Source organism: Salvelinus sp. IW2-2015, unplaced genomic scaffold (genome assembly GCF_002910315.2).
Source record: "Salvelinus sp. IW2-2015 unplaced genomic scaffold, ASM291031v2 Un_scaffold1431, whole genome shotgun sequence".
Classification (NCBI taxonomy): Eukaryota; Metazoa; Chordata; class Actinopteri; order Salmoniformes; family Salmonidae; genus Salvelinus; species Salvelinus sp. IW2-2015.
In genome coordinates, this window is record NW_019942904.1 from 137,690 (window position 1) to 161,062 (window position 23,373).

The 23,373-nt window shown below is 44.5% G+C and overlaps 1 protein-coding gene across 1 annotated transcript; it reads right to left on the reverse strand.

Moving 5' to 3' along the window:
- Positions 1-2,660: 2,660 nt before the first annotated feature.
- Positions 2,661-9,365, reverse strand: inip (ints3 and nabp interacting protein). The gene is made up of 4 exons (XM_024138264.2): positions 8,763-9,365; positions 8,473-8,569; positions 8,139-8,229; positions 2,661-3,295 (listed from the first exon to the last, which is right to left on the reverse strand). The coding sequence occupies exons 1-4, from the start codon at positions 8,785-8,787 to the stop codon at positions 3,188-3,190; spliced, it is 321 nt and encodes a 106-aa protein (XP_023994032.1). The 5' UTR covers positions 8,788-9,365; the 3' UTR covers positions 2,661-3,187.
- Between the last annotated feature and the right edge of the window lie 14,008 nt (positions 9,366-23,373).

A 23,373-nucleotide genomic window follows, 5' to 3' on the forward strand; every position in this document is an offset into this window, starting at 1 on the left:
CCAGCAAAGACAAATATTATAAAACTGAAACTAATTGATAAAAAACATTTTTGGGCCTAATCTTTGTAAATGTTATCATAAATAGGACTGGTGGAGTTATGTCACACATGCAGCTAACACAGACATGGAAATGTCTGCTCTACCCAAAATTACAACCAACTAATTGCAGCATTACCACAAAAAGGGAAGTGGAAAGGTGGAAAAAGTAAGGAACTTGTCTGTTTGCATTAAAGACCATAGTTGGTTAAAGAAAATTGTGATAAATTAAACTAGTATACTAGTTTAATTTAAGTACCAACATTTTTTTTTTTACAGCTGTGCCATATATAGTTGGTGTCAAGTTGTCTAGGTGTTATAATTATTTCAGCTCTGCCCAAACTTGAAAACGGCTTGCTCAACCCGTGAAGGATGCAAAGGGACAACTCAATTCCTTTCCAGTGTTTTATTATGGTTTTGATGCCATTTGTTGAATATGTTGAAACAGTTGATTTGTTGAATAGAGTAGTTGAATGACAGAGGAATAAGGAATAGGGAATAGGAGTAGGGATAGCAATAGGTTGATAACCTTAAACAGAGAATAAACATGCATTATTTTACACTAAACAATGCATGACACAGCAACAAAGCATGGCTTTGAATAAAGTAAACGTTTAAACAATTTAATCTAGCACTTCTAGCAAATTACTTCTGCAGTCAGAAAATATCCACAACAAAAGTCACCACTACCAGAGTTAAACATGTAAATTGTGCTAAGCACTGGATGCAACATAATAAATAATTCCAAACATTACATACCAGTTGCGTCTTTAGGGTTGAACAATGAGCTGTGTGTATGTTGAGGACCAAACATTTTATACCCATGCTTATCTGCCAGGTGCGCATGTAAAAGTAGTCCCTCCAGAAATCCTGGCTCAATTTTTTAGTTCCACCTGTGTTATCTGCCCTCTTGAGGCCTGGAGTTCTTTAAAGGAACAGCTGCCATTGTGCTCATGTTTTGAGTGTTCTGTTTTTCGACGCAACAGTTGGTAAGAGATTTTTGATGTACTGATTCCATGGCACATGGTTTATGAACAAAATGACAACATATTCAAAACTTAGAATTTTTCTATTTAAATTATTATACAAAATTCTGGTTAATTTTAAGATATGAAGGTCAGTCAATCCGGAACATTTCAAGAACTTTGAACGTTTCTTAAAGGGCAGTCACAAAAACCATCAAATGCTATGATGAAACTGGCTCTCATGAGGACCGCCACAGAGACCCAGAGTTACCTCTGCTGCAGAGGATAAGTTCATTAGTGTTACCAGCCTCAGATTGCAGCCCAAATAAATGCTTCACAGAGTTCATGTAACAGACACATCTCAACATCAACATCAACTGTTCAGAGGAGACTGCGTGAATCAGGCCTTCATGGTCAAATTGCTGCAAAGAAACCACTACTAAAGGACACCAATAAGAAGAGACTTGCTTGGGCCAAGAAACACGAGAAATGGACATCAGACTGGTGGAAATCTGTCCTTGTCTGATTTTAAGATTTTTGGTTCCAATCGCCGTGTCTTTGTGAGACGCAGAGTAGGTGAACAGATGATCTCCGTATGTGTGGTTCCCACCGTGAAGCATGGAGGAGGAGGTGTGATGGTGTCGGGCTGCTTTGCTGGTGACCCTGTGATTTATTTAGAATTCAAGGCACACTTAACCAGCATGGCTACCAAAGCATTCTGCAGCGATACGCCATCCCATCTGGTTTGTGCTTAGTGGGACCATTATTTGTTTTTCAACAGGACAATGACCCAACACACCTCTGGGCTGTGTAAGGGCTATTTGACCAAGAAGGAGAGTGATGGAGTGCTGCATCAGATGACCTGGCCTCCACAATCATCCGACCTCAACCAAATTGAGATGGTTTGGGATGAGTTGGGACCTCAAAGTGAAGGAAAAGCGGCAAACAAGTGCTCAGCATATGTGGGAACTCCTTCAAGACTGTTGGAAAAGCATTCCAGGTGAAGCTGGTTGAGAGAATGCCAAGCATGTGCAAAGCTGTCAAGACAAAGGGTGGCTACTTTGAATAATCTAAAACATATTTTGATTTGTTTAACACTTTTTGTTACTACATGATTCCATATGTGTTATTTCACAAGTTATGTTCATAGTGCAATGTTATAACCTAAATTCATACTTTTTTCCCAGGGTTGGGTAGATTACTTTCTAAATATAATCCGTTAGTTACCTACCAAAATTGTAATAACTAATGTAATTTCGGGATTACCCAAACTCAGTAAAGTAATTTGATTACCTTGTTACTTGGATTATATGCTGGATTATATAAAAAGGATCCATCATAGTGGTCTCTGACTTGTGGTCAGACTCGCTCAGGTGGAACAAACGTAAAAACGTGCGTTTTTTCCCCCAATGCTGAATTGAATGTTATTGAGAAAACAGAAAGGTGTTGATGTATTTTTTTCACAAACATCCTTTCTGAATTAAAGTAATCCAAGAAGTAATCAAAAGTATCTGTAATCCAATTACAATATTTTTGCTGGTAACTAATTTGTTTTGTAAACAGTTACCCTGGTTCCTTCTATGTTGCAACAATATAACGTCTGGGTTTAAGATAACGATATATAATATATATATATAATGAGTAAAACGACAACACATGTTGCTATTGACTTGATCTTTATTTGATTAGGCCTTTTTTTCCATTTATAAAAAATGTTAGAAAAATGACACTTTCAAAACCACATGATGTACGGTGCACCATTCCAAAAATAATATGACCCTTAGCTTCAACTAACAACCCAAGACCTTGTTCAGAAAGTCCTAGAGAGAAACTTGTAACAAAGTCTGTGTTGTCACTATGTCTGTCAGGGAGAAAAAACACCAGAACGAACGTCGGCCGTGCGCACTAAATGATCTGCCGGGTGTCGACGAACGGTGGCAATTCAACAGAACCGTTGGACAAATGACGGCCGATCTGCGGCCCGCTGCCATTCGTCAACACCAACAGGTGATCTGCTGCCATTCGTCAACACCCAACAGGTGATCTGCTGCCATTCGTCAACACCAACAGGTGATCTGCTGCCATTCGTCAACACCCAACAGGTGATCTGCTGCCATTCGTCAACACCCAACAGGTGATCTGTAAACCTGCTTTTAGCCGTTGGGTGTTTTTGCAGTTTCCTTGTGTTATTCTGCCGGTGGAGGCGGGTCTAGACGTGGCAGCACGGGGAGGATGAGGTTCCCGAAGGACGAGTCTTGAGTGATGAAGAATCCAGAAGAGTGAGCATGAGCATGCTGTAACAGAAAGATAAAGGAAGATTAGCAGTGTTTTCCACTAGTACACAGAGTAGCCAACCAAATAGAGAGTGACCTCTATGGTTAGATTGTGTTTGCCAAAGAAGCTCTAATCTGGTGGCCTCTGGTACATTCTGGCCTTGATTCCATCTGAATACTTGATCAAGTTTTACCTCCCAGATTAGAACATTTGTTGTGTAAAATAAAAAAAATAAAGTTATAATTTTAATGACTGAAAAAGTACCATAAGTAAGAGAACATTAAATTTGTATTTATATACTTTTTAAACTTTCAACCCGTCTTCTCTTGAGATGAATGTCTTACAATTTTACTGCGATGTATGAATTGCTACAATGTTTGTTCTTCAAATTATTTTATTAAAACAGAAAAATTAAGTAGACAGTCCACATTATCTTGAAAAATAAAGGTTAAATAAAGGGCTTATATTTAATTTTATTAGGATATTTTAGTCCTCATTTGGACTAATCTTCCAAGAGTCCTTAAACATTAAAATACAACTTATAATACGAATACATTTTCACATATAACGCACTGACATATTGACCAGAGAAATACACTTAACAGTCTGAAAAGAGATTGATTCTTCATCTACCATAACACAATTTTCCTATGTATTATATTGAAATGGTTTTAAAGTATTGCTTGAATTTATATATTAAAAGGTTTTGCTCAGATAAATTATTCAATTTCTTTAAATTGAAATGTTCTTTTGCCAATTTTTATCAGTCAAGTATTAGATCTTTGATTTTAAATAGCATAACATTTATAAAAAAGTATAATTAAGTAGGGCTCTATAAAATCTGTTTTCACTTGGCGCTCCGGATGCGATACCGTGGACATATAACCATGTTGATTTATGAATGGCTAAGAGATAGGAAACAGCCACGGGATGGTTTTTCAATACCATTAAGTATTTCTTTGAAGTGTTTTAATAAATGTGAATATTTGTGGCTACTTTTTAAGTAAATACCTGTCCCAGACTTTAAAAAAAGAAGTTGGTCGACCGAAAGTCGTCTGTTCTTTCTACCAATCGATTTCTAGAACATTTTAAATCTGTATTTGTCCATATATAGACACACCCTATGTGTTTTTAGAAAATCGCATATAGCTTGTCTGATGATTTAAGCTTACGGTTTGAGGCCTCAAGAGGGCACCAGAGATCTAGATAACCAGAAAGAAAAAAAACTTTACCTAACTATTCTCCAACCGCTCCTGCTGGCTTTCAGATTGTGCCAGTACTCTCCTGAAGTTGACGGTAATAGGCTACACGAGGAGTCGGCAATTTATCTTACCATTTCTACCGATCCGCGTGACAGTTATGGTTTTCATTGGCACATTATTGTGAAACAGTTATTTAACTGTTATTTAATTTATAATAATGTATTCATATCTCAAAATCACTGTCATGTGGTTAATCAAAATTATATCAAAATTAAAATGATAAACATAAAAAAGTATCTTCTATTGCCAACTATGTACAAATATCCTACATAAAGCCAACAAATAAAAACATTGCAGCCTGCAGGTAGAAAATATCTTGATAAAAATTAAATATCCTATAAATAACATTGGCTACACAGCATGGCTGTCAGCAACGAACTTGAAACATTGTATCAACTATTAAACTTGGGTCTGGCCAGAAGCTTGCACAAGCAAACTTGCATAAAATATTCTGGGCCCTCAGAGTTTCCTGAGCCAGTGAGCTTGGGACAGACACAACTTTAGGCTATTTTCACAAGGGATAAGAAGCAGTGCTTGACTTGGGCAGGAGCTCACCGGAGCTGAGTACCGGAGCTGAGTACCGGAGACTCAAATGTTCTTCTGCTTGAGCTCCTGTTCCTCTTATGGAATAGTAGCTCCAGCATACAAAATGAGTACCGGAACCTACCGGAACCCATTTCAATCCAAGTGAAGCACTGATAAGAAGCCTATTTTATGACGTTTCCACTGGATCAGAGCAGGACATTTTTCCCTTTCACACCGAGTGGTTATCGAAAGGGAGAGAGCTGGAAAGATTTTTACAAATACAGTTGAAGTTGGAAGTTTACATACACTTAGGTTGGAGTCATTAAAACTCGTTTTACAACCACTCCACAAGTTTCTTGTTTAACAAACTATAGTTTTGGCAAGTCGGTTAGGACTTCTACTTTGTGCATGACACAAGTCATTTTTCCAACTATTGTTAACAGACAGATTATTTCATTTATAATTCACTGTATCACAATTCCAGTGGGTCAGAAGTTTACATACACTAAGTTGACTGTGCCTTTAAACAGCTTGGAAAATTCCAGAAAATGATGTCATGGCTTTAGAAGCTTCTGATAGGCTAATTGACATCATTTGAGTCAATTGCAGGTGTACCTGTGGATGTATTTCAAGGCCTACCTTCAAACTCAGTGCCTCTTTGCTTGACATCATGGGAAAATCAGCCAGACCTCAAAAAAAATGTGTCTGGTTCATCCTTGGAGTAATTTCCAAACGCCTGACGTACCACGTTCATCTGTACAAACAATAGTACGCAAGTATAAACACCATGGACCACGCAGCCCTCATACCGCTCAGGAAGGAGACGCGTTCTGCTCTCTAGAGATGAACGTACTTTGGTGCGAAAGTGCAATCAACCCAGACAACAGAAAAAGACCTGTGGAAGATGCTGGAGGAAACGGGTACAAAAGGATCTATGTCCACAGTAAAACGAGGCCTATATCGACATAACCTGAAAGGCCGCTCAGCAAGGAAGAAGCCACTGCTCCAAAAACGCCATAAAAAGTCAAACTGCACATGGGGACAAAGATCGACTTCTTTGGAGAAATGTCCTCTGGTCTATGAAACAAAAATAGAACTCTTTGGCCATAAAGACCATCGTTGTTTTGGAGGAAAAAGGGGAGGCTTGCAAGCCGAAGAACACCATCCCAACCGTTGAGGCACGGGGTGGCAGCATCATGTTGTGGGGTGCTTTGCTGCAGGAGGGATTGGTGCACTTCACAAATTATGTGGATATATTGAAGCAACATCTCAAGACATCAGTCAGGAAGTTAAAGCTTGGTCGCAAATGGGTCTTCCAAATGGACAATGACCCCAAGCATACTTCCAAAGTTGTGTCAAAATGCTTAAGGACAACAAAGTCAAGGTATTGGAGTGCCATCACAAAGCCCTGACCTCAATCCCATAGAAAATTTGTGGGCAGAACTGAAAAAGCGTGTGCGAGCAAGGAGGCCTACAACCTGACTCAGTTACACCAGCTCTGTCAGGAGGAATGGGCCAAAATTCACCCAACTTATTGTGGGAAGCTTGTGGTAAGGCTACCCAAAACTTTGACCCAAATTAAACAATTTAAAGGCAATGCTACCAAATACTAATTGAGTGTATGTAAACTTCGACCCACTGGGAATGTGATGAAAGAAATAAAATATGAAATAAATAATTCTCTCTACTATTATTCTGACATCTCACATTCTTAAAATAAAGTGGTGATCCTAACTGACCTAAAACAGGGAATTTTACTAGGATTAAATGTCAGAATTGTGAAAAACTGTTTAAATGTATTTGGCTAAGGTGTATGAAACTTCCAACTTCAACTGTACATGTAGGTAGGGTAAAGTGACTATGCATAGATAATAAACACTGAATAGCTGGGTCAATGCAATAGTCCGTAGCCATTTGATTAGCTTTTAAAAAGCCTTTTGGACCTCGACTTGGTACCGCTTGCCATGCTGTAGCAGAGAGAACAATCTATGACTAAGTTGGCTGGATGTTTGGCAATATTTAGCAAATCTACCCTCTGTATTATCTGGCAATATCTACCCTCTGTAGAGCCTTGCGGTCGGATGCCAAGCAGTTGCCATACCAGGCAGTGATGCAACTATTCAGGATGCTCTCGATGTGCAGCTGTATAACTTTGAGGATCTGAGACCCATGCCAAAATGTTGTACAACTGACTAGATATCCCCCTTCCCTTACAACTGACTAGGTATCCCCCTTTCCCTTTCCAACGACTAGAGTATCCCCTTTCCCTTTACAACTGACTAGGTATCCCCTTTCCCTTTACAACTGACTAGATATCCCCCTTTACAACTGACTAGGTATCCCCCTTTACAAACTGACTAGGTACCCCCTTTACAACTGACTAGGTACCCCCTTTACAACTGACTAGGTATCCCCCTTTCCAACTGACTTATACCCCCTTTCCACACTAGATATCTCCCTTTCCTTTACAACTGACTAGATATCCCCCTTCCCTTTACAACTGACTAGTACCCCCTTTCCCTTTACAACTGACTAGGTATCCCCCTTTCCCTTTACAACTGACTAGGTATCCCCCTTTCCCTTTCCAACTGACTAGATATCCCCCTTTCCAACTGACTAGATATCCCCCTTTCCAACTGACTAGATATCCCCCTTTCCAACTGACTAGATACCCCACTTTACCCTTTGATTACATTAAGACACGGTCACATATTTTTATTTTGAGAATATTTGGGAACAGATTTAAACTCATTCTTAGCTTTATTCCTGGTAATTTCAGTCTTATTTTTTTTAAACCTAATAATAAAAATCCCTCGTGGGGCACATGTTGCAGACCCCTACCTTACTGTGTATATAGAGATCATGCAGAATGGCTCTGGGGCCACCTGTGACCCTCTTGAAAAACTTCTGAAATGCATCCTACCGTCCTTGAAGAAATCCCAGATCTGAATTGGTTGGTTTAGGTAACACCTCGCTCACACCCGTCCAATCACTTATAGATCTATGCTTACCCCCAGATGAAACAAGGGAGGGAGGGGTGCATTTCTGAAATGTTAGAATGAGGTCAAGGCCTGACCTGCAGAGCTGCTTTCTGCTGGGCGGCGATGTGCTGCTGCTCTGCGTGGTCTCTGAAGTCTTTATTCAGGGCTGGTCTGGACAGAGGGATGCTGTTGGCGAGAGGGGTGGAGGGGTATGGGTCAGGGGCTGCACTGGGGTCTATGTCCCAAACACCACCCTATGCCCTATATAAATGTAATACTTCTGACCAGGGCTCTGTTCAAAAGTAGTTCACTATATGGGACGCAGGCAAGGTCTATATCACTGACACACACACACACACACACACACACACACACACACACACACACACATGCTATAACCAGATGCTATAACCAGATGGTTCCAGATACCTGGCTCCTGGGTTATTCATGGAGGAGTTTTGTATCAAGCGTCTCTTCTCCTTGTCCAGTTCAGCCAAAATGGCAACACGGTTCTTGTTCTGGAATCCTGAGTAGAGAAAAAAAATTAAATACTGATTAGCAACAAAGTAATGTTACACAAATGCAGTATCAGCACAATTAACGCCAATTTAGCTGTTGAAACCTCGCCATCAGCAAGCAGCACAAAACGCCCTGGCTCAGAGCTACCTGCTAGCTATACTATTCTGCTATACTACCCGGACTTCTGCTACTGGACTTACCCGATCCAGGTGCAGGCGAGGCCATGTCAGAGAAAGTGACTGCAGCCGAAACAACACAAAAGATAGAGAGAGCACTGTGCTAGCTAGCTAGCATTAGCACTGGGACAGATTGGACGAATCGACCGAGGATAGCAGATGTCTACTATCGTTCAAATAGCTACATAACTATCACAACGAATCGAATGCTTGAGTTCTACGGAAAGTCTTTGCTATATACAGAAACAAACCACTAAAACATAACTACGTTTTACTCCTCTGGTGAACTCGTGTATCAACAAAAAGTCACGTTAGCGCTTCAACTAAGGGGCGCGTTCGAGCGGATCGCTTTTGTCAAGTTGGTGACTATCGATCAAATCAAGGTTTATTGGTCGCGTACACAGATTTGCAGACGCAGCGAAATGTTTGCTCCTTCTTCTTCTTTTTCTTCTTCTTCTTTGTGATTGGTTTGGCGGATCGCATCCAACTTTTAAGATGCATAAAACGCCACCTATTGTACTGGAGTGTGAGGCCAGTGACGGACTACCTACATTAAATGATCTTCATTAGTCCTGTTCCTCTAAGTGAAATAGAGCCCTAGACACCATTTCCCTCCCATTTCCTTCCCCCACTAATCCACCCAAACCCCCGTCCAGCCTCTCTAACCCTTTCACACAATCTCTTCCTGTCTACGTTATACAGTTCACAAAATATCAACACATGTTCCACCATTTCCTCCACTAAACACTCATCACACAGACCTGTTTCATGTCTCCCTATCATCCACAATGTGGCATTCAAACCTGTGTGCCCAAAACCGTAGTCTACTCCGCATAACTTCTTCTCTCCTACACCCCGTACTCCTCTTCCACTACTGGGGTGGCAGGTAGCCTAGTGGTTAGAGTGTTGGACTGGTAATTGGAAGGTTGCAAGATCAAATCCCCGAGCTGACAAGGTAAAAATCTGTCATTCTGCCCCTGAACAAGGCAGTTAACCCACTGTTCCTAGGCCATCATTGAAAATAAGAATTTGTTCTTAACTGGTTAAAAAAATGACTGGTGCACTCCATAAAATTGCCTCCCCTTGCTACTAGCATCCAAAGATCAAGCTCATTTGCCTGGATCAAGGACTTGACTTTACTGGGTTGAGTTGGAGCTGAATATCTCTCTCCTCACAGCACGCTTAGCCTCCACATCAGCCTTCTCCACTCCGGTCCAGCGGGACCTGAATCTCTTATACATAGTGTTTAAAAAAAACTTTTTTCTTACCCCTTTTTCTCCCCAATTTCATGGTTTCCAGTTGGTAGTTACAGTCTTGTCTCATCACTGCAACTCCCGTACGGACTAGGGAGAGGCGAAGGTCGAGAGCCGTGCGTCCTCCGAAACACAGCCCAACCAAGCCTTGACACAATGCCCATTTAACCCAGCCGCACCAATGTGTCGGAGGAAACACCGTGCACCTGGCGACTGGTGTCAGCGTGCACTGCGCCCGGTCCGCCACAGGAGTCGCTAGTGCGTGATAGGACAAGGACATCCCTGCCTGCTAAACCCTCCCTTAACCCGGACGACGCTGGGCCAAATGTGCGCCGCCCCATGGGTCTCCTTGTCGCGGCTGGCTGCGACAGAGCTTCAGACTCAGACCCAGAATCTCTGGTGGCACAGCTAGCACTACGATGCAGTGCCTTGGTCCACTGCTCCACTCGGGAGGCCTTGGACTGGAATAAAGTTGAGTCGTAAGTTTACATACACCTTAGCCAAATACATTTAAACTCAGTTTTTCACAATTCCTGACATTTAATCCTCGTAAAAATTCCCTGTTTTAGGTCACTTAGGATCACCAATTTATTTTAAGAATGTGAAATGTCAGAATAATAGTAGAGAGAATGATTTATTTCATCTTTTATTTCTTTCATCATATTCCCAGTGGGTCAGAAGTTTACATACACTCAATTAGTATTTGGTAGCATTGCCTTTAAAATTGTTTAACTTGGGTCAAACGTTTCGGGTAGCCTTCCAGACAGAGCTGGTGTAACTGAGTGAGGTTGGTAGGCCTCCTTGCTCGCACACGCTTTTTCAGTTCTGAGATATTCCTTCAATATATCCACATAATTTTCCTCCTTCATGATGCCATCTATTTTGTGAAGTGCACCAGTCCCTCCTGCAGCAAAGCACCCCCACAACATGATGCTGCCACCCCCGTGCTTCACGGTTGGCATGGTGTTCTTCGGCTTGCAAGCGTCCCCCTTTTCCTCCAAACTTAACGATGGTCATTATGGCCAAACAGTTATATTTTTGTTTCATCAGACAAGAGGACATTTCTCCAAAAGGTACGATCTTTGTCCCCATGCTGGCAGTTGCAAACCGTAGACTGGCTTTTTATGGCGGTTTTGGAGCAGTGGCTTCTGAGCGGCCTTTCAGTTATGTCGATATAGGACTTGTTTTACTGTGGATATAGATACTTTGTACCTGTTTCCCTCCAGCATCTTCACAAAGGTCCTTTGCTGTTGTTCTGGATTGATTGCAGTTTTCGCACCAAAGTACGTTCTCATCTAGAGGACAGAACGTGTCTCCTTCCTGAGCAGTATTGACGGCTGCGTGGTCCCATGGTGTTTTATACTTGCGTACTATTGTTTGTACAGAATGAACTGGGTACCTTCAGGCGTTTGGAAATTGCTCCCAAGGATGAACCAGACTTGTTGGAGGTCTAAATGTTTCTGAGGTCTTGGCTGATCTTTAGATTTCCCATGATGTCAAGCAAAGAAGCACTGGAGTTTAGGCCTTGAAATATATCCACAGGTACACCTCCCCAATTGACTCAAATTATGTCAGTAGCCTATCAGAAGCGTCTTAAAGCCATGACATCATTTTCGGGAATATTCCAAGCTGTTTAAAGGCACATCAACTTAGTGTATTAAACTTCTCACCCACTGGAATTGTGATACAGTGAATATAAGTGAAATTATATGTCTGAAACAATTGTTGGAAAAAGTATTTGTGTCATGCACAAAGTAGTGTCCTAACCGACTTGCCAAAACGATAGTTTGTAACAAGAAACTTGTTGTAGTGTTGATAAACGAGTTTTAATGACTCCAACCTAAATGTAGTAAACTTCTGACTTTGACTTCCCCTTTCCCCTTTCCCTTTACAACTGACTAGGTATCCCCCTTTCCCTGTCCCAACTGAACTAGATATCCCCCTTTCCAACTGACTAGGTATCCCCCTTTCCCTTTACAACTGACTAGGTATCCCCCTTTCCCTTTCAACTGAACTAGGTATCCCCCTTTCCTTTAAACTGACAATATCCCCCTTTCCAACTGACTAGGTATCCCCCTTCCCTTTACAAACTGACTAGATATCCCCTTTCCTTTTCCAACTGACTAGTTCCCCTTCCCTTTCCAACTGACTAGTATCCCCCCTTTCCAACTGACTAGGTATATCCCCCTTTCCAACTGACTAGGTATCCCCCTCTTCCTTGTACAACTGACTAGGTATCCCCCTTTCGGTCACTGACTAGTTCCCCCTTTCTTCCAACTGACTAGGTATCCCCCTTTCCCCTTGTCCAACTGACTAGGTATCCCCCTTTCCAACTGACTAGGTATCCCCCTGTCCTTTGAAAACTGACTAGATATCCCCCTTTCGCAACTGACTAGGTATCCCCCTTCCCTGTACAACTGACTAGGTATCCCCCTTTCCCTTTACAACTGACTAGGTATCCCCCTTTCCCTGTACAACTGACTAGGTAACCCCCTTCCCTTTCTTCACACTGACTAGTATCCCCCCTTTACAACTGACTAGATATCCCCCTTTCCCTTTTCCAACTGAGACTAGGTCCCCCTTTCCCTTTACAACTGACGAGTATCCCCCCTGTCCCTTACCAACTGACTAGATATCCCCCCTTTCCCTGTACAACTCGACTAGGTATCCCCCTTTCCTTTACAAACTGACTAGGTATCCCCCTTTCCCTTACAACTGACTAGGTATCCCCCTTTCCCGTACAACTGACTAGTATCCCCCTTTCTCTTTAACAAACTGACTAGGTATCCCCCTTTCCCTTTACAACTGACTAGGTATCCCCCTTTCCCTTCCAACTGACTAGGTATCCCCCTTTCCAACTGACTAGGTATCCCCCTTTCCTTTAAAACTGACTAGGTATCCCCCTTTCCAACTGACTAGTATCCCCCTTCCTGTACAACTGACTAGGTATCCCCCTTTCCCTTTACAAACTGACTAGGTATTCCCCCTTTCCCTGTAAACTGACTAGGTACCCCCTTTCCCTTTCCAACTGACTTAGATATCCCCCTTTCCAACTGACCTAGATATCCCCCTTTCCCTTTACAACTGACTAGGTTTTCCCCCTTTCCCTTTACAACTGACTAGGTATCCCCCTTTCCCTTTCAACTGACTAGGTATCCCCCTTTCACAACTGACTAGAGTATCCCCCTTCCCTGTACAACTGACTAGATATCCCCCTTTCCCTTTACAACTGACTAGGTATCCCCCTTTCCTTTACAACTGACTAGGTATCCCCCTTTCCCGTTACAACTGACTAGCTATCCCCCTTTCTCTTTACAACTGACTAGGTATCCCCCCTTTCCCTTAAAACTGACTAGATATCCCCCTTCCCTTTACAACTGACTAGTATCCCCCTTTCCCTTTAAACTGACTAGGTATCCCCCTTTCCCGTTACAACTGACTAGCTATCCCCCTTTCTCTTTAAAACTGACTAGGTATCCCCCTTTCCCTTTAAAACTGACTAGATATCCCCCTTTCTCTTTAAAACTGACTAGGTATCCCCCTTTCCCTTTAAAACTGACTAGGTATCCCCCTTTCCTTTCACATAGGTTGTAATAGCGCTTTTTTGGAGGGGGGGGGGCTTGGCTTCCCTAGTGATTTTACCCACGCACAGCTACTGTTTGGGTGCTGTATATGAAATACTGTGTGACAAAAGTGGTCCATATTGAAAACAAGATTTTTTTCATGGCACAAGAGACAGCTGCCTGATTTGCGCTTGTCTCAGTGGACTAGTCCATTGAGGAGGCCGCGGGGATGACACCGTCCAAGAATATGGGGATTGTGGCCCAGATGCACAAGGCACGTCTCTCTCCAGAATACCTCTTTCCCGGCAAGCTGCTCTCTGTTTCAGTCATGTCTTTGGTCCCGTTCACATCGGCCAAACAAAAACACTTATGATTGATTGACTATTAGTGCCTTCCACAATGCAGGCAATGGCTTCAAGTTGCAGCTGGTGAGGAGCAACTGCAGAACATTTGCAGTCAAAACTTCATGACTTTTGATCACATTTATTTAACTAGGCAAGTCAATGAAGAACAAATTCTTATTTACAATTACGGACTAGGAACAGTGAGGAAACTGCCTTGTTCAGGGGCAGAACGACAAATTTTTTACCTTGTCAGTTTGGGGATTTGATATATCAACCTTTCGGTTACAGGCCCAATGCTCTAACCACTAGGATACCTGCCGCCCCTGCTGGTTGTATTGTTCATGCAGTGGACATGTAGGTGCAAGTGGGACAATTTTATCCCTATAATACAACACACTTTGAAAGGATGTGACCAATGATTGTCACCCGAATTTACAAAAGTGATCCTCTCGAACGCGCCCCCTGGATCAAGCGGTTGTATTACTTCCGGTACTGTTATTGTACTTCCGAGACTGCGCGGTGCGAGTCACCTGACAGTTGTGTGATTGCAGCCAGCGGGTTCAGCATTTGATACACGGGATTGGAAATAATCACAAAACAAACCATAATTCCAGGCCAAGAAACTAAGACATTTTCCGGAAAATCCGTTCGCGGTTTCCCCTCGCTTACACAATGAGTGCTGGCACTCCTAAATCGCTGGCATCGTCGGGGCAAAAACCCATTCAGGAGATGTGCCATCCGCTCGGAGCCGAGGAGGCAGTTCTCACACCCAGTCCAGATGTCAGAAACCTCACGAGCAGCATTGGAGAGAAGGTATGATAAATAGATAAATAAATACGTTAAATAGAGATAGTGGTTTAGATACTTTGGTTTTACATGGGTTGAGGATAAAAACCGGCTAACCTGGTTATCAAATCTTTTCAGATTTTTTTTTCTGAACGCTCATCTGCTTCGCCAAACCACACATATCTTTTCGAATATGACATTTTAGCAGTTTATCCTGTATACATATAATAGATCTGGTGACAGAGCTGTTGGGAGACTGATTTCATTTGATAACTTGACGCTACAGGCATTCAGTGAATTCTCCATATGGCATCAACTATAGATGCTTGTTGTGACTGTCACTAGTAAAATAATAAAAAAAAAATACCTAACAAAACATTTGTTTAACTCTATATAACATTTAGTAAATGAATCCAAGCCAAAGGTTTTCTGATCACAGGATAAAGATGGAGTCATCAAGCTGGAGATTCCTTCTACCAGTAGTTTGTAAAGAACACAAGATAACAATATCACACGTAGCCTAATACAAATGAATCCCAGGTCCAGGTTTGAATAACGTTCAATCTGTTGGTTGATACGGAGCAGATGTTGTCCTTTTAAAACCATGCTATGTCTAGAAAGCAGTGGTATTTAAAACATGAACACACATAAACAAACAGCCATAGATAGTTGCGCTAGTTTTGTGATACTGTGGGTTGCTTCAGAGTGGGCTGTCCGTGCCAGTCATGGGGAGCGCAGCCTGCCAACGCCACTGTGTTTTCCTCAGGGACATCTCCTTCTCATGGGCAGTGGCCAAATGGCACCTGATTCCCAATATAGTGCACTACTTTTGACCAGAGCCCTCAAAAAGTAGTGAACTACGTAGGGAACGGGTGCCGTTTTGGCCACAGCCTATGCTCTCTATGGGGATTGTTTACTGTGTATAACTTGTTGTTTCATAATGTGTGTAGTGAAAATGAGGCCATGTCCAAGACAAGCTCTATTCTGCTCAGAGATACAGTCTGTTTACAAATAGCAAGAGAAGTAGAACACTAAATGACTCATAGCGTCAGTTTGCCAGACACAGTCTAAAGAAAGAAATAATAATAAAAAATGTATTTGTCACATGTGCCAAATACAACAAGCGTAGACTACTTACAAGTCCTTAACCAACAATGCTTTAAAATAAGTGTTAAATAGAAAATAAAAGTAACATGATTAAAGAGCAGCAGTAAAATAACAGTAGCGAGACTATATACAGGGTGTACCTGTACAGAGTCAATCTGGAGGCTATATACAGGGTGTACCTGTACAGAGTCAATGTGGAGACTATATACAGGGGGTACCAGTACAGAGTCAATGTGGAGACTATATACAGGGGGTACCAGGTACAGAGTCAATGTGGAGCTATATACAGGGGTGTACCTGTACAGAGTCAATGTGGAGACTAATCAGGGAGTACCTGTACAGAGTCAATGTGGAGGCTATATACAGGGGTACCGTACAGAGTCAATGTGGGAGACTAATTACAGGGGGTACCCGTACAGAGTCAATGTGGAGACATATACAGGGTTACCTGTACAAGGTCAATGTGGAGACTATATCAGGAGTACCGTACAGAGTCAATGTGGGGCTATATACAGGGTGGTACGTACAGAGTCAATGTGGGGCTATATACAGGGGGTACCGGTACAGAGTCAATGTGTAGGCTATTATACAGGGGTACCCGTACAGAGGCAATGTGAGGCTATATACAGGGGTACCGTACAGAGTCAATGTGGAGGCTATATACAGGGGGTACCGGTACAGAGTCAATGTGAGGCTATATAACAGGGGGTACCGGTACAGGTCAGTGTAGGCTATATACAGGGGGTACCGGTACAGAGTCAATGTGGAGACTATATACAGGGGTACCGGTACAGAGTCAATGTGGAGGCTATATACAGGGTGTTACGGTACAGAGTCAATGTGGAGGCTATATACAGGGTGTACCTGTACAGAGTCAATGTGGAGACTATATCCAGGGAGTACCTGTACAGAGTCATATGTACATGTAGATAGAGGTAAAGTGACTACGCATAGATAATAAACAGAGAGTAGCAGCAGTGTAAAAGAGGGTTCTGGGTAGCCTTTTGATTAGCTGTTCAGGAGTCTTATGACTTGGGGGTAGAAGCTGAGACTTATCCTGGACTAAAAAGCATTTCCAATAGAGCTTCTCCATTGAGTGTGTTTTTTAGTCCAGGGATAAGCCTTAATCCGTGTCCGGCAAACCGCCCCATAATCCTGGTTGAAGCATTCCTGTCATTCCACAGTGTAATGCATTACTAATGCTACCTCTTAGGTCTAGAGGAGTTAGGCTGTTTTTAAACCATCTCTCCAATAAATCACTGGACTGAACATAAAGAAAGCGTTTCAAGAATGTGTTCATTTGTTATCATAGTTTACCATCATAGTTTGGCTACAATAAGGAGCTTGCTTCCTATGCTCATCAGTTCAATAGGCCATTCTGTCTTTGCTTTATGATCTGAATATGCAACAGTACCCCATATAAATGAATGCACAGTGACGGGCTAAATCCCAACTGGCATCCTCTTACCTATTTAATGGTAAGGCTCACAGGGTTCTGTTTTGACCAAGGCCCACGGGGGCTCTGTTTTGACCAAGGCTCATGGGGCTCTGTTTTGACCAAGGCTCACAGGGCTCTGTTTTGACCAAGGCCCACGGGGCTCTGTTTTGACCAAGGCTCACAGGGCTCTGTTTTGACCAAGGCCCACGGTGCTCTGTTTTGACCAAGGCCCACGGTGCTCTGTTTTGACCAAGGCCCACGGGGCTCTGTTTTGACCAAGGCCCACGGGGCTCTGTTTTGACCAAGATGCTCAGTGCAGTTGGGCATCATTCTTCCTTAGGATGCCTCCACAGCCTTAAATGCTCTTATTGATTTGTTTAGCTAATATATTTTCTGCTATCTCTCTCCTCTCCTCTCCTCTCCTCTCCTCTCCCTCTCCTCTCCTCTCCTCTCCTCTCCTCTCCTTCTCTCTCTCCTCTCCTCTCCTCTCCTCTCAACTCTCTCTCTCTCTTTTCCTCTCCTCTAACCTCTCTCATCGTCTTTTCCTCTCCTCCCCTCCATCTTCTCTTTCTTTCTCTCTCTCTCTCTCCTCCTTTCCTCTCCCCTGCCCCCCACGTCTCTCTCTCTGCTCTTAGTTTCCATCAGTCTATTTTTGTCTTTGCAATACCATTTTGTTTACAGTTGTATCTGCGCCTATGAACAGGTCCCAGCCGTCCTCCCAGTGAACAGTAACGTAACTAGTGACATCACCACAGATTTACCTCTCATCTAAGGCTATCTGCAATCTTAGTGTTTTCATCACATATTTCCACAGGGAACGGCCTCATTAACGGCTCTTTTGCAATCTATAATTGCATTCTGAACATTATCACAAAGCCTCGGATATGTGTGGAAGAAGGGCAGCGATCAAATACGATTTAATTCTCCGTTCAGGAGACTTGAAAATGATTTGGCATGGGTCCTCCACGATTTAAGTGGTTCTTTACGCTGGCACACATCTGAGAGCATCTGACTTGTTGCACTCAATGCTGGTACGGCAATATGCTCACGGCTCCGCCGCAAGGCTGACTACAGAGGGTAGTGCGTGAGCCGCAGTAGATCACCTGAGCACCTATTAGTCTTCCTGCCATCAGGATCCCTATGACCATGGGCGCGTGTCAGAGGGGAAGGCTAACATTGTCATAGCACTCAGCCACCTAGTCATCAGACTGTTCCGTCTCTAGTAATGAATCTCACGCACAGGCAAGTGGATCCGGAGCGCAAGTCTAGGTCAACGAGGCTTCTAACACAGCTTCTACCTCCCTAAGCCATAAAGCACCTCCTGAACAGCTAATCAAATGGCTACCCAGACTATTTGCATTGCCCCCCCCCCCCCACCTCTTCTACGCTGCTTGCAATTACTCTCTGTTATTATCTATGCATAGTCACTTTATAACTCATCTAAAATGTACATATTACCTCATTTCACGACCCGTGCCACCGCACATTGATATCTGTACAGGTACCCCTGTATATACGCCCCTCCACATTGATTCTGTATGGTACCTGCGCCCTGTATATGCCCTCCACATTGATTCTGTACCGGTACCTCCGCTGATATGAGCCTCCACCATTGACTCTGTACGGTACCTCCCCTGTATATAGCCTCCACATTGATCCTCTGCTACCGGTACCCTCCCCCCTGTATATAGCCCAACATTGACTTCTGTATCGGTACTGCCCCCTGATATATAGCCTCACACATTGACTATTGTACCGTTACCCCCTGTATATAGCTCCCATTGACTCTGTACGCGGTACCCCCTGGTAGTATAGCCTAACATTGCTCTGTACCGGTACCTCCCTGTATAAGCTCCACATTGACTCTGTACGTACCCCTGTATATAGCTCCACTTGACTCTGTCGGTACCTGCCCACCTGTATATAGCTCCACATGATCTCGTACCAGGTACTCCTGTGATATAGCTCCATTGACTCTGTCAGGTACTCCTGTATATTGCTCCACCATTGACTCTGTACCGGTACGCCTGTATATAGCCTTCCACATTGGACTCTGTACCTGGTACGCCTGTATTAGCCTCTCCCATTGACTCGTCGTACCCCCCTACTAGCCGCCACTACTCTGTGGTACGCTTAAGTCTCACAGTTGACTCTGTACGGTAACCTGTATATAGCGTCCACATTGACTCTGTAGGGTACCCTGTTATATAGTCTCCACATTGACTCTGTACGCTGGTCACCACCTGTATATAGCCTCCGACATTGACTCTGTACGGTACCACCTGTATATAGCCTCCCACATTGACTCTGGTACCAGGTCAACCCTGTTATAGCCTCCACATTGGACTCTGTACACGCGGTACGCCCCTTTATAGCCTCCATTGACTCTGTCACCGGTACCCCCCCTGTATATTAGCCTCCACTTGGGGACTCTGTAACCGTACCCTGTCCGCCCCCCTGTTATAGCCTCCACATTGACTTCTGTACCGGTACCGCCGCCGCCCTGTATATAGCCTCCACATTGACTCTGTACCGGTACCTCGCCTGTAATTATCGGCCTCCACATTGAGCTCTGTACCGGTAAACCCGCCGGCCCCTGTATATCGCCTCCACATGACTCTGTAACCGGTACGCCCTCCCCCCCTGTATATAGCCTGCCACATTGACTCTGTACCGGTACTCTCCCCCCTGTATAATCGCCTCCACATTGACTCTGTAACCGTAACACCCTGTATATAGCCTCCACATTGACTCTGTACGCGGTACCCGTTGCCCCTTGTCTACGTAGCCTCCACAATTGATCTGTACCGGTACCCGTAGTCCACCTGTTATATGCTCCACCATTGACTCTGTACCGTAACACCCTGTTATATAGCCCCCCACATTGACCTTCTGGTACCGGTACCCTGTATATACGCCTCCACATTGACTCTGTTACGGTACGCGGCGCCCCTGTTAATATAGCCTGCGCACAATTTGACTCTGTACCGGTAACCGCTCCGCCCTGTATATAGCATCCACCTTGACTGCTGTAACGGTACCTCCCCTGTATATAGCCTCCACATTGACTCTGTACCGTAACACCCTGTATATAGCCTGCACATTGACTCTGTTACCGTACCCGCCCCCTGTATTATAGCCTCCACATTGACTCTGTACCGTAAACCGCACCCCCTGTATATAGGCCTCCACATTGACTCTGTCCTGTAACCCCGCCCGCCTGTATATAGCCTCCACATTTGACTCTGTACCGGTACCCCCTGTATATAGCCTTCCCACAATTGACTCTGTACGGTAGCCTCCCCTGTTATATCGCCTCCACATTGACTCTGTACCGGTACCCCCCCTTGTATATAGCCTCCAATTGACTCTGTTACCGGTACCCCCCCCTGTATAATAGCTCCACATTGAACTCGTACCGGGTACCCCTTGGTATATAGCCTCCAACTTTGGATCTGTACCGTAACACCCTGTATATCGGCCTCCCACCATTGACTGTCTGTACCGGTACCCGCTGTATAATGCCTCCACATTGATCTGGTACGCGGTACCCAGGCGCCACCTGTATATAGCCTCCACAATTTGAACTCTGTACCGTAACACACCCTGTATATAGCCTCCACATTGACTGCTGTACCGGTACGCCATGTATATAGCCTCACAATTGATCTGTACCGGTACCCCCCCTGTATAATAAGCCTCCACCATTGACTCTGTACCTGGTTATCTTGGGGCGGTACCCCCCCTGTATATACCTCCACATTGACTCTGTAACCGGTACCCCCTGGTATATAGGCTCCAATTGACTCTGTACCGGTAACGCGCCCTGTATATTAGCCTCCACTATTGACCTCTGTACCGGTCACCCGTCCTGTATATAGCCTCCACATTGGAACTCTGTAAGGGTACCCCCCTGTATCTAGCCTCCACATTGACTCTGTACCGGTACCCCCTGTAAAATAGGCCTCCCACAGTTGACTCTGTAACGTAACACCCTGTTAATATAGCTCCCACATTGACTCTGTACCGGTACCCGCTCCCTGTATATCGCCTCCACATTGAGGCTCTGGTACCGGTAACCCCCCTGTATTATAGGCCCTCCACATTGCTCTTGTACCGGTCACCGTTCCCTGTAATATAGCGCTCCACATTGACTCTGTACGCGGTACTCCCCTGTATATAGCTCCACATTGACTCTGTACCGTAACACCCCCTGTATATAGGCCTCCACATTGACTCTGTACCGGTACGCCCCCTGTATCTAGCCTCCACATTGGACTCTGTACCGGTACCTCCACCTGTTATAGCCCTCCACATTGACTCTGTACCGTAACCCCCTGTCTATAGCCTCCACATTGACCTGTAAACCGGTACCCTGTATTAGCCTTCCACATTGACTCTGTACCGGTAACCGGCCCTGTATATAGGCCTCCACATTGATCTGTACCGGTACCGTCGCCTCTCCCTGTATATAGCCTCCACATTGACTCTGTACCGGTAACCCCCCTGTCTAATAGCCCTCCACAATTGACTCTGTACCGTAACACCCCTGTATATAGGCCTCCCACATTGACTCTGTACCGGTACCTCCCTCTGCCCCCTGGTATATTAGCCCTCCACATTTGAACTGCTGGTACCGGGTAACCCCCCTGTATATAGCCTCCACTTGACTCTGTACCGGTACCCCCTGTATATAGCCTCCCAACATTGACTCTGTACCGGTTACCCCTGTATATAGCTCCACATTGACCTCTGTACCGTACTCCTGTATGATTCGCCGTCCACATTGACTCTTACGCGGTACCCCCCTGTATATAGCCTCCACATTGAACTCTGTACCGGTACCGCGGACTCCCACTGGTATATAGCCTCCACATTGACTCTGGTACCGGTACCTCCGCCCCTGTATATAGCCTCCACATTGAACTTTCTGTTTACCGTCACACCCTGTATATAGCCTCCACATTGACTCTGTACGCGGTTAACGCCGCGCCCTGTTATAATAGCCTCCACATTGGGGACTGCTGTACCGGTACCAGGCGTCCACCTGTATATTAGCCTCCACATTGACTCTTTGTACCGTAACACGCCCTGTATATAGCCTCCACATTTTGACGTCTGTACCGTACGCCCATGTATATAGCCTTCCACATTGACTCTGTAAGCCCGGTACCCCCCCTGTATATAGCCTCCAACCTTGACTTGCTGTAAGCGCGGTACCTGCGTCGCCCCCTGTATATTAGCCTCCACATTGACTCTGTTACCGGTACCCCCCTGTAATAGCCTCCACATTGACTCTGTACCGTACCGCCTGTATATGCCTCCACATTTGCTCTGTACCGGTACCCCCCCTGTAATAGGCCTCACATTGACTCTGTAACGGTACCTCCCCCTGTATATAGCCTCCATCATTGACTCTGTAACCGGTACCCCCTGTATATAGCCTCCACATTGGACTGCTGTCCGGGTACCCCCCCTGTATATAGCCCTCCACATTGACTCTGTACCGTAAACACGCCTGTATATAGCCTCCAGCATTGACCTCTGTAAACCGGTACCCGCCCCTGTATATATGTTTTGTGTTCGGGCAGTTTGTGGTTGGCCTCCACATTGACTCCTGTACGCGGTACCTCCGCACCTGTATATAGCCTCCACATTGACTCTGGTACCGTAACACCTCTGTAATAATAGCCTCCACATTGGACTGCTGTAGTACGCGGTTACCCTGTATATAGCCTCTCACATTGACTCTGTACCGGTACCCCCGCTGTATATAGCCCTCCACAATTGACTCTGTACCGGTACTCGTCCACCCTGTATATGAGCCCTCCACATTGATACTCTACCGGTACCCCCTGTATCTAGCTCCACATTGACCTTCACTGTACCGTCCCTTGGCGGCCTGTAATATAGCCTCCACATTGACTCTGTCGGTACCCCCGCTGTAATATAGCCTCCACATTGACATCTGTACCGGTAACCTCCCCCTGTCTATAGCCTCCACATTGATCTGTACCGTAACAACCCTGTATATAGTCACATTGACTCTGGTACCGGTCCAGCTGCCTCCCCCTGTTCTTAGCCTCCACATTGACTCTGGTACCGGTACCTCCCCCGCCTGTATATAGCCTGCCACATTGACTC